The sequence below is a fragment of the Coffea eugenioides genome, chromosome 7 (assembly GCF_003713205.1).
Source record: "Coffea eugenioides isolate CCC68of chromosome 7, Ceug_1.0, whole genome shotgun sequence".
NCBI classification, from domain to species: domain Eukaryota; kingdom Viridiplantae; phylum Streptophyta; class Magnoliopsida; order Gentianales; family Rubiaceae; genus Coffea; species Coffea eugenioides.
Genome location: NC_040041.1, coordinates 9,299,188 through 9,315,261, shown reverse-complemented (window position 1 = coordinate 9,315,261; position 16,074 = coordinate 9,299,188). Strand labels below are relative to the sequence as shown.

The window sequence follows — 16,074 nt, the reverse complement described above, 5'->3', positions numbered from 1 at the left end:
AATGCTTATTTTTAATTGCTGGATTGGCAACAAACATTTCACAGTAATTGGCATCTAATTGAACATTGCTTGTAGGGAATGATCACTTTGTTTGAAAGTATTTGCTTTAGTTTAGTAGTAGTCATGTCTGTTCTTGTTTTTGTATTGTTACCAGTTGAAGCTAAGCTAAGTTCACTCACTTTCGATGTTATGTATTATCAGATTTGATTACGATATTTTGACGGAACCCACCAAAGAAAACGTGTTATTGGAATGGCATGTTTGTCCAGAATTCGATTTGTTCTTCAACTTTCCACATAATCACCTTCGCCAAAAGGAGAGAAAAAAATTCTACTAATAGCTATATATACCAAAAGATTATAGTACTATCATTCAGTTCTTTCGTGTTTAATGCAAAGGCAAATGGGATCTTCAAGAATTTGCATTTGTCTTACTGCTAAGTTTCCTTCTGGTTATGAGAAGAAATGAGATAATCTATAACCTACATTCCTAACTTTTGTACCCCAACAAATAGATAGGAATTACTTGGTTAAAAATTATTTACATGCGTTACAAACATATTTTTTAACACATTTTTTTTAATCTTTTCAATTACATTTTTATTTTATATACATCATATCGCAAAAAAATGCTGTAATAATTATTCTAAATAATCTACTATCCAGACACGCTCATTGCATCTACACCTACCGTTAAAAAGAAATACTATGTGTTTACAGAAGACGTATTGTATTACACATTGAATAGGAAGGCTAAGGAAATCTCATCTATGCTTTTAGACCTTCCATACATACCTACGCTTTCAGCATTTCCAGATGTCATCTGCGAGCGCGCGTGTGCGTGTTTTTATCTTTATTTTTCTTTTGCTGTACTTTCAAATTTTTCTTTTTTGGGGCTTCTATATTTGGGTTAATTTCAGAAACCTCCCCTGAGGTTTTCTTCGATCACACCTAGCACCCCCAACTTTCAGAAATCATACCTACCACCCTTAGAATGACAACTTTCGTCACATTGTCAGCCCTTTTGTGTAAGAATAGTATTTTAAAATTATTTATAGGAGAGAGACTATTTTTTGTTCCACTTTCACCCTACTGGGAAGATGAGTTTTGAATTGACAAGATGAAAATAAAAACAAAAGAAGCTATTTTGTTCCACTTATTTTTGAAACTAGACGGGTGTAAGTGCAATAAGCACAAGAAGCTTTTTAACTATGCTACTGTAGAGGACGTTAGATAGAACCATTTTTAACCTGGTGCTTAAGCTATATAAAGTAGCTTGGAAACAAGATACTAACATCATTCACCATCAATTTTCTTTGGGCAAATTGTAGCAACTGATGCATCAATCAAATATTGATTGCTCTCTACGTTTTTTTTTTCAGATTACAAAATCAATTTGATGAAATCCAAGTACAACATGCCCATACTCTTAACTGCATAGCTCTAAGTATATAGCCAAGTATTTCTCATGCCTAGACTAAGTACCACTACTACTCAATATTAGTAAGGATGAACATGATCAGATTCTAATCCTTTAGCTATTTTTGTAGTTTTAGAAATATTCGTTTGATTACCATCATCTATGGACTACAAACCATTGCATCTCAAAAAATCTGTAGAAATTAAAATGCGCATGAATTTTTCTTTTTGTCTATAAGTGGGAGGTGAAACTGATTTTTATTTGCTCTGGTGGAGTTGAAGTTGAAAACCCACGACTTTAAGAGTACCCCAATCTCTTTCGCATTCAGCTACACTTGTTAATTACCTTTCATCAGATGACTGATTTTTGCCTAACCATCACCACCTCTTCATTGGCAACTATATGCTCAGGTGGGATTAGCTAAGAAAGCCCCCCATCAGACTTATTCCAAAAATGGCACTCAAATTGTGCACCAAAAATGATAGCAATCTTGTTCTTTCAATTTTCAATTAATATAGTTACAAATTTTTTTTTGCAGCATTTTCTTGCACAAGAATTACTTAATAATAGGGGATAGCACCGTAATTTCTCCTCTACTGATTGGGACAGCATGTCACTTCATTCTGCCAAGGATGGTAAGTGTGATTTCTCAAAGTTAAGGGGTGCCAGGTGTGGTTAGGGGAAACCTCAGAGGAGATTTCCGAAATTAACCCTTTATATTTTGGCGGTTAAAAAGAAAATGAATTTGAAACTACTACATTTCTTACCACCTAAACAGGTTCCGAAGTAGCCCCCCGGGGTTAGATCACCCGGTCTGCGGCTGGAAAATCACTCGCAAGGTCGTGGGATCGAACCTCACCTAACGCCTGGGTGCGGTTGGGGTGGCGCTGTACTCCAGGCGCAGGGGATTAGTCGGGCCGCCTTCGGGTCTTGACCCGGACACCCCTGTGTTGAAAAAAAAAAAAAAAACAGGTTCCGAAGTGGTATGCTTTGTATTTCTAGAATAGAAGTAGGTTACAGTCTACATAATTTCAAGATTTAAATGTACATTCCTTTTCCTGTAAAGGTAATTGCAAAAGAACATCCTAAGCGGTAAAGAACGTTAAAAATTTTCAATGATAATTCTTGCAGAGGAATAGATATAATTGTCGAGGAGGTTTTGATCTAGTGACTAAAATTGAAATCTCAGAAATTAAATATTTGATGTTCAAATCCCTCCTTCTTAAGCTCTATCTCTTCCTTACTTAAAAAAAAAAAAAAAAAAAACACACACACACACACGAATATATGCCTTGACTAGTTTGAGAGCAAAAAAAAAAAAAAATCTTACATGACAAGGATTCAAATCTTATACTTTATTGCAATTAAATCCAAAGAATGTGTAGTCACGCGGTAGGTTTATCTGACTTCTCTTGGCCTAATTAAGCTTTCTTTTTAGTATGGATTAGTTTAGAAGTAGTATAGATGTTGATGATTGACAAAAAAATAAAAAAAAAAAGAAAGAAAGAAAAAAGATTTGCTTAAAAGAAGAGATGTGGGAACTGCTTTATATAGGCATACTTCAGATTGATACAGTAAGATTTCATATGATATCTTTTAAATAATAATTGGAGTATGAACTAGTTCCTAGATTTTATGCATAAACTATAAAATAAGGAAGTTACTCGTATATATGATATTTTTGGTATGTCAAATAATAAAATTTCACATACTCTAAACTTGAGGCTTTTATGGTAGCATTCCTATGATTAAGGATGACAATGGGGACGGGTGCTCGCGCGGGGGGCTATTGGGGTGGGGGCGGGGGGAATTTTTTCCCCCGTTTACAAACAGGGAGGAGGGCGGGGGTATACTCCCTTGCCCCGCCGGTACATCCCCGCCCTGCCACCAGTTTGAAAAAAAAAGATATATATATATGTACATAATTATATATATAATATTTAATTTAATTAGTTATAAATTTATAATAATGATATTATTTGTTATATGTATCATTTAATATATATTAGTATATGTAATATAATTGATATTATCGATTATACTACTAATTATATATGTCTATTAATAAAAATTATTAATTATTTATACTAAATTTATTAATACATTTATATTAAATTTCTAACTACACTTAATACAATAACACTTTTTTCTAAAAAAATACAATAATAATTTAGTGATTGTATTTGTATGAAAAGTGAAAACTTGATTATTTTAGTTATATTTGTTTTATTATATTAGATTGTATTCAAATAACTTTGGGCAAAAAACCTGGGCGGCCATTAAACTTTTCCCAAGATCATGTTTTGGCCATCGAACTATTTTTTGTCAATAATTGGCCACTAAACAACTTAATCAGGCCACCCGTGACCATTTCGTCGATAATAGCTCTTAATTTCTGAAATTAGCATTACACGTGGCAAACCACAGGGGCAATTTTGTCCGTCAATCCACTGACCGTTCACTTACATTAATACATCAACTGAAAAGAAAAAAAAGAGCGGTAGAAACAAGCCAACTAAACAAACTGAAGTGTCTGGTCTTGTGGAGGAAAAAATAGGGACTCAATTTCTAGCCCTAAATTCTGTGTCAGAAATCGAAGAAGCCAAGAATGTCGAGACGCTCTCCTAAACCCATACCTAGATGCTCCTGCGGATTAACAGCAATGGTGAAGACCTCATGGACAAATTGGAACCCAGCAAGAAGATTTGTGGTCTGCACTTTAGGAGAGGTAAGATCTTAGAGAGGTAAGATGTTAGATTTGTAATGGAAATATTATAACAAGAGGATTTAGTCTTGGAAAATGTAAATTGCAGGATGAGGGATGTGGTTTTTGGGAATGGTATGATCCAACAATGTGCGAAAGATCAACTCAAGTGATTCCTGGTTTGCTGCGAAGAATGAATAGAATGGAAAGTAATATGGAGGAATTAGAAACTTCAGCAAGAAGATGGGAAAATAAAGCTCAAAAATTGGAACTTAAAGTTGCAAAATTGGAGGGTGAAGTGAAAAAGCACAAGACCAGAGAGCACTATCTCAAAAGAGCTCTTCTCGGTACATGGGCTTTTATATTGTTGTATTGTTTTTGCTGCTATCTGAAGACTGTTATTAAGAGTGACCATATGTTGGCCATCAAGGGATAGTTAATGTTGTTTGGTGATTGTGAAGAAATGGAAGTAGCAAGGTTGAGTGGATACAGCTTTTGGTGGTAGTGTCCGTAGCAATAGCAGACCAAAGATTCCCATGTTGTATTTTATAGTGAATTTTTCATTGGTTTGTTTTCTTATGTAATGGAATCCTTGCTGTAATTGTGTTACTTTTTACTGAATGAATGGATGCAAGTTTTTTGTCGTTTCTTATGAATTGCTGTAATTGTAGTTTCTTATGAATGCGGCATTATAACACAGTAAATTAAGACAAAAGGAGTATTTCCATTGGATAAAACTAACTACAAAAGTTTCCAATTTGCAGAAGTACACAGCTTTCTGTTGAATATGCAAAAAGATAGTGGATGAAAAACAAAAGGCATCCACCATAACAAAACAAAAGCCATCCACTATCAACATGAAGTGGATCCTGCAGTTAAACTTTAATGCATCTATTTTAACAGCCCACTGAACTTAAATAAACTATTATAAGTCAAAAGACTTATGTACATATCAGTCACCATCATCAACATCTCAGATCACATCTAAAACTGTATCCAATTCCATCTAACTTGCACCTGCACCTCTGCCTCTTGTAGATCTAGATCTAGATCTACCAGCATTTGCACATCTTCTACCCCTCCACCTACCAACCTTGAAGGGTGGTTCCTTTCCCAAGTAGGCATAGTTAGCATTAATCATCCCTTTGTCAGCATCAGTCAAGGGCCGTTTACCATTTCTGTTGAATTTCCTGCCAGATCTAGAACTTGTAGCTGCTGGATCTGGTTGCTGAACTACTGGTATTGGCTGTTGAAGTGGTGGAGTTGGGTGTTGGGACATTAGATCTGATTGCTGAGTTGCAGATGCGATTGGTTGGCTTGGTTGGCTAGCTGATGGAGTTTCCTGTTGCTGTTGCCCTTGGGTCTCTATACCTTGTGACTGAACTACTTTTGCTTGCTGTTTTCTTCTTGAAACCTTGTACAAATGGAAGTTGATTAGAGACTATATGTATGTATACTATATGACATTTGAAATACATTGAACTGTATGTATACTCACATGTTTTTTCTTCTTTGGCTGGCCAGATTGTTGGTGCTCAGTCACCTCTTTGCATGTTGCAGCATTGTGCCCTGTTTTACCACATTTTCTGCAATGCATAGTGACATTTTTTCTAAGTTTTCTTCCATGGTTCTTCCCTTCTGTCTCATCTCTTCTCCTTGCCTTTTTTGGCCTCCCAGGCTGGACAGTGGGAATTGGAGGATCAAGTTGAAGCATGCTGGACTCAGGCCACAGTACTTGGCTGCTGATGGGTTGCAAGACATTATTATAAATCTGTAAAAATAAGCTCTTGTAGTAACATTCCACAATCATTTCATGTGGATCATCCTCAGTTTGCTTAATTGCTGCAATGGCATGGGTACAAGGTAAACCAGATAATTCCCAGATTCGACAAGTGCAACTCTTCTTTCTCAAATTCACAGCAAACTGGGAATTCCTTGGGCCCTTTACCTGATAACCATCAATCCCATTGAACTGTGGGAACCACTGGAAAGACTCTTCAATTCTGTCCTCAATAATTTTTCTAATCAAAGGACCAGTTGAGTGTGGATATCTAGTCATGGCAGCCTTTCTTTTTTGAATTCTTTCCATCATCAGTTCTCTAATATTCTCCAAGCAAGATATAATTGGTTTATCCCTGGCCTCTAGTATATGTGAATTGAAAGATTCGCATAGATTATTGACAATCATGTCACATTTAGTGTGAGGAGAAAAGTAAGCCTTACACCAATGCATCGGATGAGGAGCCTTCTCCACCCACTTGTATGCTTCATTGTCATACTCTTTCAAGTCCTCAACAGCTTTCTTGTACATCTCAATTGTACTGCTCCTAGCTATCGCCCACAGCATCCCTTTAAGTGCCTTTCCAGGATGTTTCTTCTTGAAATTTTGATACATGTGCTGCACACAGTATCTATGCTCAGAGTTGGGTAGCACCTCGGATAATGCTCTGTCCAATCCCTGCATAAAAAATAAATGAATTATTGGTTCAAACAGCCACAAGGCTCACATCAAATGTTGGATAATAAGATCCATACCTTTTGTTGATCAGAGATGAAAGTGTAGTGACACTGATTATCTATTTCCAGATCCGCTTGGAGAAGTTGTAAGAACCATTTCCACTGTATTGTAGCTTCCTTCTCCACTATGGCCCAAGCAATAGGCCACCAACCATTGTTGGGATCAACTGCCACTGCTGATAACAGTTGACCAGGGTAAGGCCCTTTTATATGGCAGCCATCAAGTCCAATCACAGGTCTACACATTTTGAATCCTTCTTTTAGTGCACTTAAACAACAGTACAGTCTCATGAACCTAGGATTCGAACCTGGATCTCTAAATGGAGTGAACTCGACTACCATGGTAGAATTAGTATGAGTCTTCTTAATCTCCTCACAATATTCCCATTTATGCTTATACTGCTCGACTGCACAACCTTTGATTCTGTCAACAGCTATACCTCTAGCATTTCTGGCTATTGTTTTCGATATTTGTATCTTGTACTCCTCATGCACTGTCTGCCTTAAAGAATGGATTGGAATGTTCATATTGGCCCTAATTCTGTTCTCATATCTCTCAGCAACCCATTTAGCAGTCATCATTTTATTTTTCCAGGCATGACTGCAGTTTTCATGTACATCATAAAGGGTCTTAATCACCAAATCATTCGTCCCAAGTGCTTTCTCTTGAGAAGCATAACACTCCCAGTTACATGGATCCTTGCACCTTACCCTTACTCTCAGTTCCTCATTAGTGTAATACCAAACAGGTCTACCATTAGCAATCGAATAATTCTGCATTGCGGCCTTAAACTCAGCTGATGATGCAAATCGCATCCCAACCTGGAAATGTGGATTTCTCATGTTCTTTTCAGCATTGAAGTCAACATATTTGATTCCCTTCTGCACTTCATCATCTTCATCAGAAGAAGCATCAATGCTATGCAGGTCATCCTCCATCATATTGTCATGCAACACATCTTCATCATCAGCTTCTTCCATTTCCTCAGCAGCTTCCTGTGATGATGTGTTATGGTCAGCCTGTGCTGATGATGTCTTCTCCCTTCTTGCTGACCACTTTCTTTTTCCTCTTGTTGTTTTTCTAGGATACTTTTTCTTTGCTCTCTTGCTGCCACCAGATGATCCATCAGTTGCCTGTGATTGTTTTTCAGCTTGGGCATCGCGTTGACCATCTCCATGTGTACCACTTTCCAAGCCATTTACATCCTAGCTCTCATGGAGTATAGATTCAGTAGTTCTCCTCATAACAGGAGAGGGAATTTCAACTGTGGGAGTTGGTTTCTCACTCCCAAGCATTTGATCATCTTTGCAAAACTCTTCATCATCAGTGAAATGCTCCCTTTCTGAACTGCTGTCATTTTTATCATCTTCTTCACCTGCCCTTGCATTCACATCAGTTTTATCTCCTTGACTCCTACTCTTTACACCAGTCCCACTAGTTTCTCCCTCAATGACAACACTTACTTTTACACCTTTACCTCTACTTGTACCTCCTATTGCTGGTCCAGGGACAATCATATTTGTACTAACAAAAGAGCTATCAAAAAGATTTTTTCTAACCACCAATTGTTTATCAAGTTCTACAACTCCACTGCCATGTTCATCTACAACTACACTACCATGTTCATCAATTTCTTCAATTACAACCCCTGTTTTTTTCTTACTACCTAACAGCGGGGAATGTGACTGGATGTCAAGAATTTCATGTAAAGGCCTATGGTCACAGTAAACATCTATTAGTTTGTGCTCGTACGCCCATTTGCACATTGCCACTATATCTGCATCTCCTTGTAACTCTCTTAATCCCTTATTCAAATCACTCCCAGGTTCTAAGTAATAGTAAAGCATTGCACCATTATATCCTAATTCCTCAACCATGTCATTTATCTCATGGACAGACATTCTCTCCGCATCACACGCATCAACATAATCTATTTCACCACCAACGTATGTTTTATACTGACGCCCACTAAATCTACCACCATGAAACATTCTAATACTGAATAGTTCAGAATTAGGCACTGCAATGAAATGGGAAAAAAAAAGGAATCACTTCATTTGAAAAAAAAAGACTAAAAAAAACACTTGTTTATTTCAAAATTTCCCACTTTTACAACCGGCAGTTGGATGAAAACCCTAACATTTAAACTTCATAATGCTGCTACATATTCACAACCCACAAATAAGCACCTTCGATTTCAGACACAAACTTGAGTAATACACCCATTACATTTAGTTTAAAGTATAGTTTCAGTTCATTCACATGATTTTCCCCAAAAAATAACTTACCGTAAATTTCATATGGATCAATGTCGATGTCTCTTCTCCTGATTTTCCACTCCATAGATTCACCACGATTTTCCCTTCTCTTCGATCTTCAAAACCCTTCTCTTCGATCTTCCTACAACGATTTTGAGAACTTCAGTTTGTTTAGTTGGCTTGTTTCTACCGCTCTTTTTTTTCTTTTCAGTTGATGTATTAATGTAAGTGAACGGTCAGTGGATTGACGGACAAAATTGCCCCTGTGGTTTGCCACGTGTAATGCTAATTTCAGAAATTAAGAGCTATTACCGACGAAATGGTCACGGGTGGCCTGATTAAGTTGTTTAGTGGCCAATTATTGACAAAAAATAATTCGATGGCCAAAACATGATCCTGGGAAAAGTTTAATGGCCGCCCAGGTTTTTTGCCCAATAACTTTTGTTTAATTATTTTTATGAGTTTCAATGAATAACAATTTGGTGATGTGTTGATATTTTAGTACTTAATTATTTGCTAAAATTTAATTATAATGAAATTATATAAAAAAAAAATTTTTATTTACTAAAATTTAATTATAATGAAATTATATAACAAATTTTTTTTAACCCCATAGGTGCCCCCCGCAGGGGAAGTCGGGGGCGAGGGCGGGGGGTGGGGGAGGAGTTCCCCGCTCCATTGCCACCCCTACCTATGACTGAGAAGTTCGAACTATCGACTTTTTCATAGGCCTTGTTCTCCAGTAATTTTTGAAGACCTAATTTTAGTTTTTGGTCTTCAAAAAAATTATTTTATCACATTTTTTTTTCTAATTTTAAATTTTTTGGACCCGAAAAAGATGAAAGTCAATAGCAAGTCTCAGGCTGCTTTTGGCTTCTTAGTGTAGGTTGCTATTTTTTTTATTTTTTTTTGGTGTGGACAAAAAAACATTACATTTGCATTATAGCGACTTCACGGGTGGAAATATTGTGAGCAATGTACATTACAACTAACTTGTAATCACTTATAATTTCAAATTCTGCATTTTTAGATACCAAACAGCTCCATCCTGAAAGCTAACCTACCATCAAAGTGAGAACCACTGCGGACAATTCAATCCTACAGAAACTTGGGACTGTTATTGCATGAGAATTCAGGAACAAAGAGCAAAACAAAGTCTGATAAACCAATCCAAATATTCCTAAGCTCTAAGATGTCACCATTTAACTGGTCAATGGTCATTACTTCGTGTAAATGGTGATGTCTAAAACAAATTAGCATTGTCAATGGTTCAGCATTCTGCAACAAAATGACTATTCTGAGCTATTAAAAAACAAACTACACAAATTCAATCTTATTCTTTCTTTACAAAGTGTCACGGACTTGGACAATGAGCTACTGTAATTTCCAGAACATTTGCAATCTAAAAAACAAATGTTCAGAATGGATGTACAGTCTTCAAACCAAAGCAGCATAAATAGTTCAATACAAGCAGAAGCCAGATATCCACCATGAAACTTGTCTAGAACTTAATATTCGTTATCAACTCACTGTTTTTGAATGCTTAATAAGCCAATCAATGACTACGTCGATATTTATTGTATCCTTGCAAGAGATCATATAGCAGCAGACTTCTCTATCCGTGATCGAATCAAGACCCCTGTGTCATAACAAAGACAAAAGAATGGTTAACATGTATCAAGTGATAGAGGAAAACGAAAACCATTCGTACGTACACATGAATATTCAACAAGTATGTCAACTTACAATTGATCCACCAATGCTTGTTTTGAAAGGGCCTCTGACTTGTCAATTTTATTCCCAAGAACAAGCAATGGGATCCCACTGAGTGAAGGTTTCTTCAAGAGGTCATGAAGCTCACTTCGAGCTATAGGAACGCTGTCTCGATCAGCAGCATCAACGACATATCTGTTTAGTAAAAAGGAGATTTATTGTTTCAAGGGGATCATCGTTAAATTGCATCTAATATGCTTCTGAATCAAGAAATTGTACGGTACATCAAAGTTCTAGACAAGTTATACATAATTGATCAAATCTTTGAGATTGGTAGAGATGTTTGAAGATGTAGAATTACAGTATTGCAGAGACACCACGACAATAACGCTCCCACATGGTGCGAAATCTGCGTTGCCCTCCAAGGTCCCAGAGTTTTATGGTTACATTCCCTTTTGTCACTTTACGCATGTTAAAACCAACCTGGTTTTAAGAACAAAAACAAAGTCAGGATAACATAATGCCAAAGGGCAGTGTCTTATTCACATCTTCGTACAACTAGATACATACAGTTGGAATCATGTCCTCGCTGTAGCCCCCAGTCTGATAAAAAAAATAATAATATAAGTAGCTTGAAATGATCATCTTTGGCAAAGAAAAATGAGAATGAGAGAATATTTAATGTATACTAACAGCAACAGCATTGACAAGAGATGTCTTCCCCGCATTTTGGAGGCCAATGAGGGAAAGTTCCATTTCCTGTTTGAAGAATAGGCTGAAAGAGAACACAGTCAGAATTAAATAAATAATCCACAAATTGCATCCACATCAATATTTTGGCTATAATGCTGAAAGGAGGACCTGAAATCTAGTTACTATATCTGAAGCTAAAGAAGTAATGGGGATTATCCCTTTTTATTTCGGTTGACTGTTAAATCTATGGAATCAAGGAGCAAAACCAAACATGTTGTTCTAAGGTGGCAATGCCATGAATCTTGGATGCCATCACTAAATTAACAGAAAATTTTGATGCATACTTTTGCAGTAAATTTAGGATGTCAGAATGGTGTAAGCATGTGACCGCCATTTACCATATGCTTTTATTCCGTAAATACAAGGAAAAAGGAACCAGGTTTTATGCGTGCATAAAAGGAAAGAGAAGACTAGAAATCCTATAATCTAATCCAATGTTCCACATATTTCAATTCTAAAATGCAATTATCTAGGCTTGTATTCAAATCAGCACGCAAGATAGAGTGCACCACTGTGGTATCATGGCAGCAAGGAGTAGAAGCATGTTTTAAGCTATAGTGTTTTGTTTAGCTTAGATCCCTTTCATTCGTCTTTTTTTTTTTTTTTACGCCTGACTTAAAAAACCAAGTATCACCTGGAGAAAACACAGTGTCCATGTTTGTTGAAAAATAAGTGAAGGAAGATTATTCGCCAATCATCTCTTAGAAGCCATTGCAAGCTGAAGATAATGTTTAGCACAGCTCACCACCAGTTTACAACCACATACATAAACAACACAATACTCATATTACAAGTATTTTCCATACAAGATTTTCAATCCTGGGACCTAAATCCAATGTAAAAGGTGGGAATCTCTGGGGAACTTGATTGTTAGGAGTCCCAGATACAGAAAGTTGGCAGACATAACAGCACTTCTCCCCCTTGCAAAAAGATTTTGGAACCCCTAATTTGGTCACTACTATTTATTAAGTTCCAAGTATATTTCCTTGTTAAACTCCTGATGCATGAAAAGTTATATAACATCTTGCCTTCTCAATCCCCAATCCTACCTGTGGCAGTACCCATTTCTATGAGCCAGGGTCAATCAGTTCATAACACTCCATATACTGTTATACAGAACTACTGCACTTGCAAAAATTGACTTGCGGTTTTTAATGGAGATTATCTGAGACCAGAAAAGAGATAAAAGAGTTCCTATCCACCTTAGTAAGTGAGACAAAGCTTAACTACCATTCCTTTTTGCTGTATTGTATTATGAAAGTAGACCAGAGGAACAACACTACTACTGCACTCCAATAATCTTTGTTCTCCATTTTCTTCTCCCAGGATTAATTTTCCATGTAATCAAACAAAATATCTTCGGTTATCAGAGCACACTCCAATTACAGCAAAGTAATCAAAATTTAAAATTTCTCCTGAAACTCATATTGCTCAACCCTCACACCAAGTGAGTAAAACTCTATACTAGTCATCATATCGGTTCACAAAATCAGGCTCAGAAATAAGTCCAATATAATGATTTCATATTATTAATTTTGATGATCAAACTTAAATAAGCTTTAGGTTGCCATTACCATTTACCAATTCTAGTCTCATATGTTCACTATCTTATACGTCACATTTCTGGTTGCTCAAAAAGGGAAAATTTTGGTGACATCCCTAATGTCCCCAAAAGGGGTAATTTTGCTGGTAACATAAATCAGAATAATTCACATATTTTATAGTAAACTTCTTAGTATCCAAATAAAGAAATAACAACAAATTTAAGCTACAACAAAGTTCAGTATCTAGCAAGAAAAAACAAGCTGGGCAGAGGTGTAAAGTCTCAGTAGAAATAGTACCAATAGTTTCCATTAAATTCTCAAGAATCAATACAACCGTTCAGCAATCAGTTAAACTCTAGCGAGCATAAACTACCAAGGACTGAGAAAAAAAAGGCCATAATTGGTAGGGGCGAAAAAAGAAAACAACAGAAAATAAAAAGGATGAAGGAAAAGGTTACCTTCGAAGCCAATTGAGGAAGGAATCCCACAAACCCATTTAGGAAAGAGCTCAAAACTTTATTGAGCAAATGGGAAAAAAATTCTAGAAATACAATTAAAGGAAGAAGTATTGAAGAAGACCCTTTCGGTTGCAGGAGGATTTGTTGAAATCTGCGGGAGAAAACTAAGCAGAAGAAGGAAGGAAATAGTACTAAAATGCAAGAAAATAAGATAACTTGTGCCGACTGAAACAGAATCTAGACTTCTGCTATCCTTTTCAGAGATAGAGAGGAAGTTTTTCAGGTAAATCTGCTGAGGTGAGAATGACTTCAGCAGTATATTTCCTGATTATCGAAGCGGTAGCAGTCCTAAATTAATGACGGAGTTTAGGATATTAATCATTTAATAGGCCCTTTCCTTCAAATTCTGTTGTAGGATTGCTGGGCTCATCAGTGAATTCAGTATTTGGGGGATTAATAATGGGCCTTCGGAAGTCTGGTAGTTTCAGCCAGCTGGCCCGGATCTATGTTGAATTTCACTATTCCGTTTTGATTTTATTTAGTAAACGCGATGCTAATTAAGAGTCTCTTCAAGTAAAAAGGCAATAATGTAAAACCGTTTTGGACAGGTTGGATGGACAAATTACGGGTTTAATTGAGGTTCAATTCTTGCGAAAGGGCGATCGAAATTTGTTCTCCCCCACCCCCTAAAAAAAGAGAGATTTTGCGCCTTACAAGGGAGAGGGGAGAAAGTTAATGTTTCTATCAGTTAAGTTGAATCTTAAGGACTAAATTAGACTTTTTGATTGGATAACGGAGTTGCTTTTACAACATAAAAGCATAGGAAATTTCTACATCCACTCGTACGCCTACTAAGATTTATTTGGCACAAATTTGGCCAGAAAAAAAAAAAACACTAGTGGGGGACGATATAAACATTTGATTAGAAAAAAAATCAAGATTAGATGATTTAACTTTTGAGTGAATGTGCATGTACTTTAGTACTAGTATTTTTTTGATGAAAAGTCCAGCTGTTATAATCTCATCAAATTGCCAAATGAACCAAGAATAGGCGTTGCTCTGCCTGACAAGGCTATTTTACGTTGCCATCTATGTTGATTATTGATTTGCCAAATAATCAAGGGTTAATTCTACACCTTTTTAACTATAACCAAATTCTCATTTTGATTTCTAAATTTTAAAATAAGACACTTTAATCCTTAAATATAAAATTTATCCCGCTTAAATAAGATAGTTGACAAAAGTGAGATAAACTTCGTACTTAAATTAGATAAATTTTATACATTCAGAACTAAATCCAAACAGCTTTTATACTTTAACACTATAGTAAGACAAATTTTATACTTTAGAAATTAAAACAAATTTTAGATACTCAAGGTCTCAATTTCAAAGTATCATCTAGTCAATAATAGGTTTTGGATACCATCTGAAGGAACCAAATCAGCTCTGCAAAGGACACAGAACTTCATGAATATAGAGTACGTCTAGCCCCTAGGTCGAAGGCAAAATTTTGTACTCAACATTCGAGTTAGGCAGCCATCATCTTTAGGAGTTATAAGGGCTACAATCAAATTTGTTAGTGGGAGGCTAAAAAGAGGAGAAGAGGGAGGCCTTTATTCTGCAGGTTACAAGTTTAACTCCAATGGGTAATTAGGGTACTGGAGCGATAAACATCACTAAACACCCCCTACACTACACCAGAGCACCTTTGGATAAACATCACCACCTAAGTAAGATTCTCTTCAAGTAGAAGGCAATGTAAAACAATTTTTTGACAGTTATGATGGACAGATTATGGGGCTTAACTGAATTTCAATTTTTGTATCTTGGCATCAACTTATCTAAGGGTTGTTCAAATTACGCATCCTGATCCGAACAATGGGGTTGCTTTTCAAACACAAAAGCATAGGAAATCACTCCATCAAACTCGCAAGACTGCTAGGATTGCTTTGGCGCAAAAGCATTGCTGCTGGGATGGAGCAGGAAAGTGAAGTTAAAAAATAAAGTGAGGTAAAGAAGAACGAAAATAAGTTCTCAATACACACGTTTTGGTTACTAAGAAGTTAGTTAATGGCAGTTATTGAAACTTATATGAGTAGCTAAATATTTTCCTTGGAAAATCCTGCAAATTTTACAGGACACAAAATATAGGAGAGTGGAAGAAAATTTTTCACCATTTCTGCCAATCGAAACATGCATGAAGGAAGAATAACTAAAACTTTCCGTCACTTTCCCGTACTTTTTCCGTGCAAACAAACAGTTTTGTCATGCAAATGGTTTAAGTAGACGTGATTGAACGTTAGTGGTTTATAATCTCATCCAGATTGTCATGCGGACTAAGAATGGGTTTTGCACTTTATGGGCGATACATTGCTTTGAAGCGAGCCAATTGGGCTTTGGGCTAGCCATCTAAACGAGCAGCAGCTCCTCGTCTTTTGCTCAGTTTTCCTTCTTGTCAATAATTTTCCTTTTGTACCAAAACCACAATTCAAAGGGTTAGAAACATTAATTAGGCGAGCATAGGGTTTCAATTCGACTCTTTTTCCTCTCCATTGGAAGCTTGGAGAATCTGTCTTACTTTGTTTTCAAAGCAAAAAAAAAATTGTCCATTAAGATGTAGTTCGCGTGCTAGATTTTTTGAAAATATAAAGTCAATTTGGGAAAGTATATACGTGCAAGAGAAAAAATTAAATATTAATAATATATG

At 36.3% G+C, this 16,074-nt stretch overlaps 2 protein-coding genes across 2 annotated transcripts; one reads left to right on the top strand and one right to left on the bottom strand.

Moving 5' to 3' along the window:
• The first annotated feature begins 4,027 nt into the window (after positions 1 to 4,027).
• Positions 4,028 to 4,559, top strand: LOC113776817. Its single transcript, XM_027321875.1, has 2 exons — positions 4,028 to 4,147; positions 4,233 to 4,559. The coding sequence occupies exons 1-2, from the start codon at positions 4,028 to 4,030 to the stop codon at positions 4,557 to 4,559; spliced, it is 447 nt and encodes a 148-aa protein (XP_027177676.1).
• Positions 4,560 to 10,168: 5,609 nt separating this feature from the next.
• On the bottom strand, positions 10,169 to 13,715 carry LOC113777871 (ADP-ribosylation factor-like protein 8c). The gene is made up of 6 exons (XM_027323088.1): positions 13,368 to 13,715; positions 11,306 to 11,387; positions 11,183 to 11,215; positions 10,974 to 11,095; positions 10,646 to 10,807; positions 10,169 to 10,538 (listed from the first exon to the last, which is right to left on the bottom strand). Exons 1-6 carry the CDS (start codon positions 13,403 to 13,405, stop codon positions 10,421 to 10,423), a joined length of 555 nt encoding a protein of 184 aa, XP_027178889.1. The 5' UTR covers positions 13,406 to 13,715; the 3' UTR covers positions 10,169 to 10,420.
• Positions 13,716 to 16,074: the final 2,359 nt, after the last annotated feature.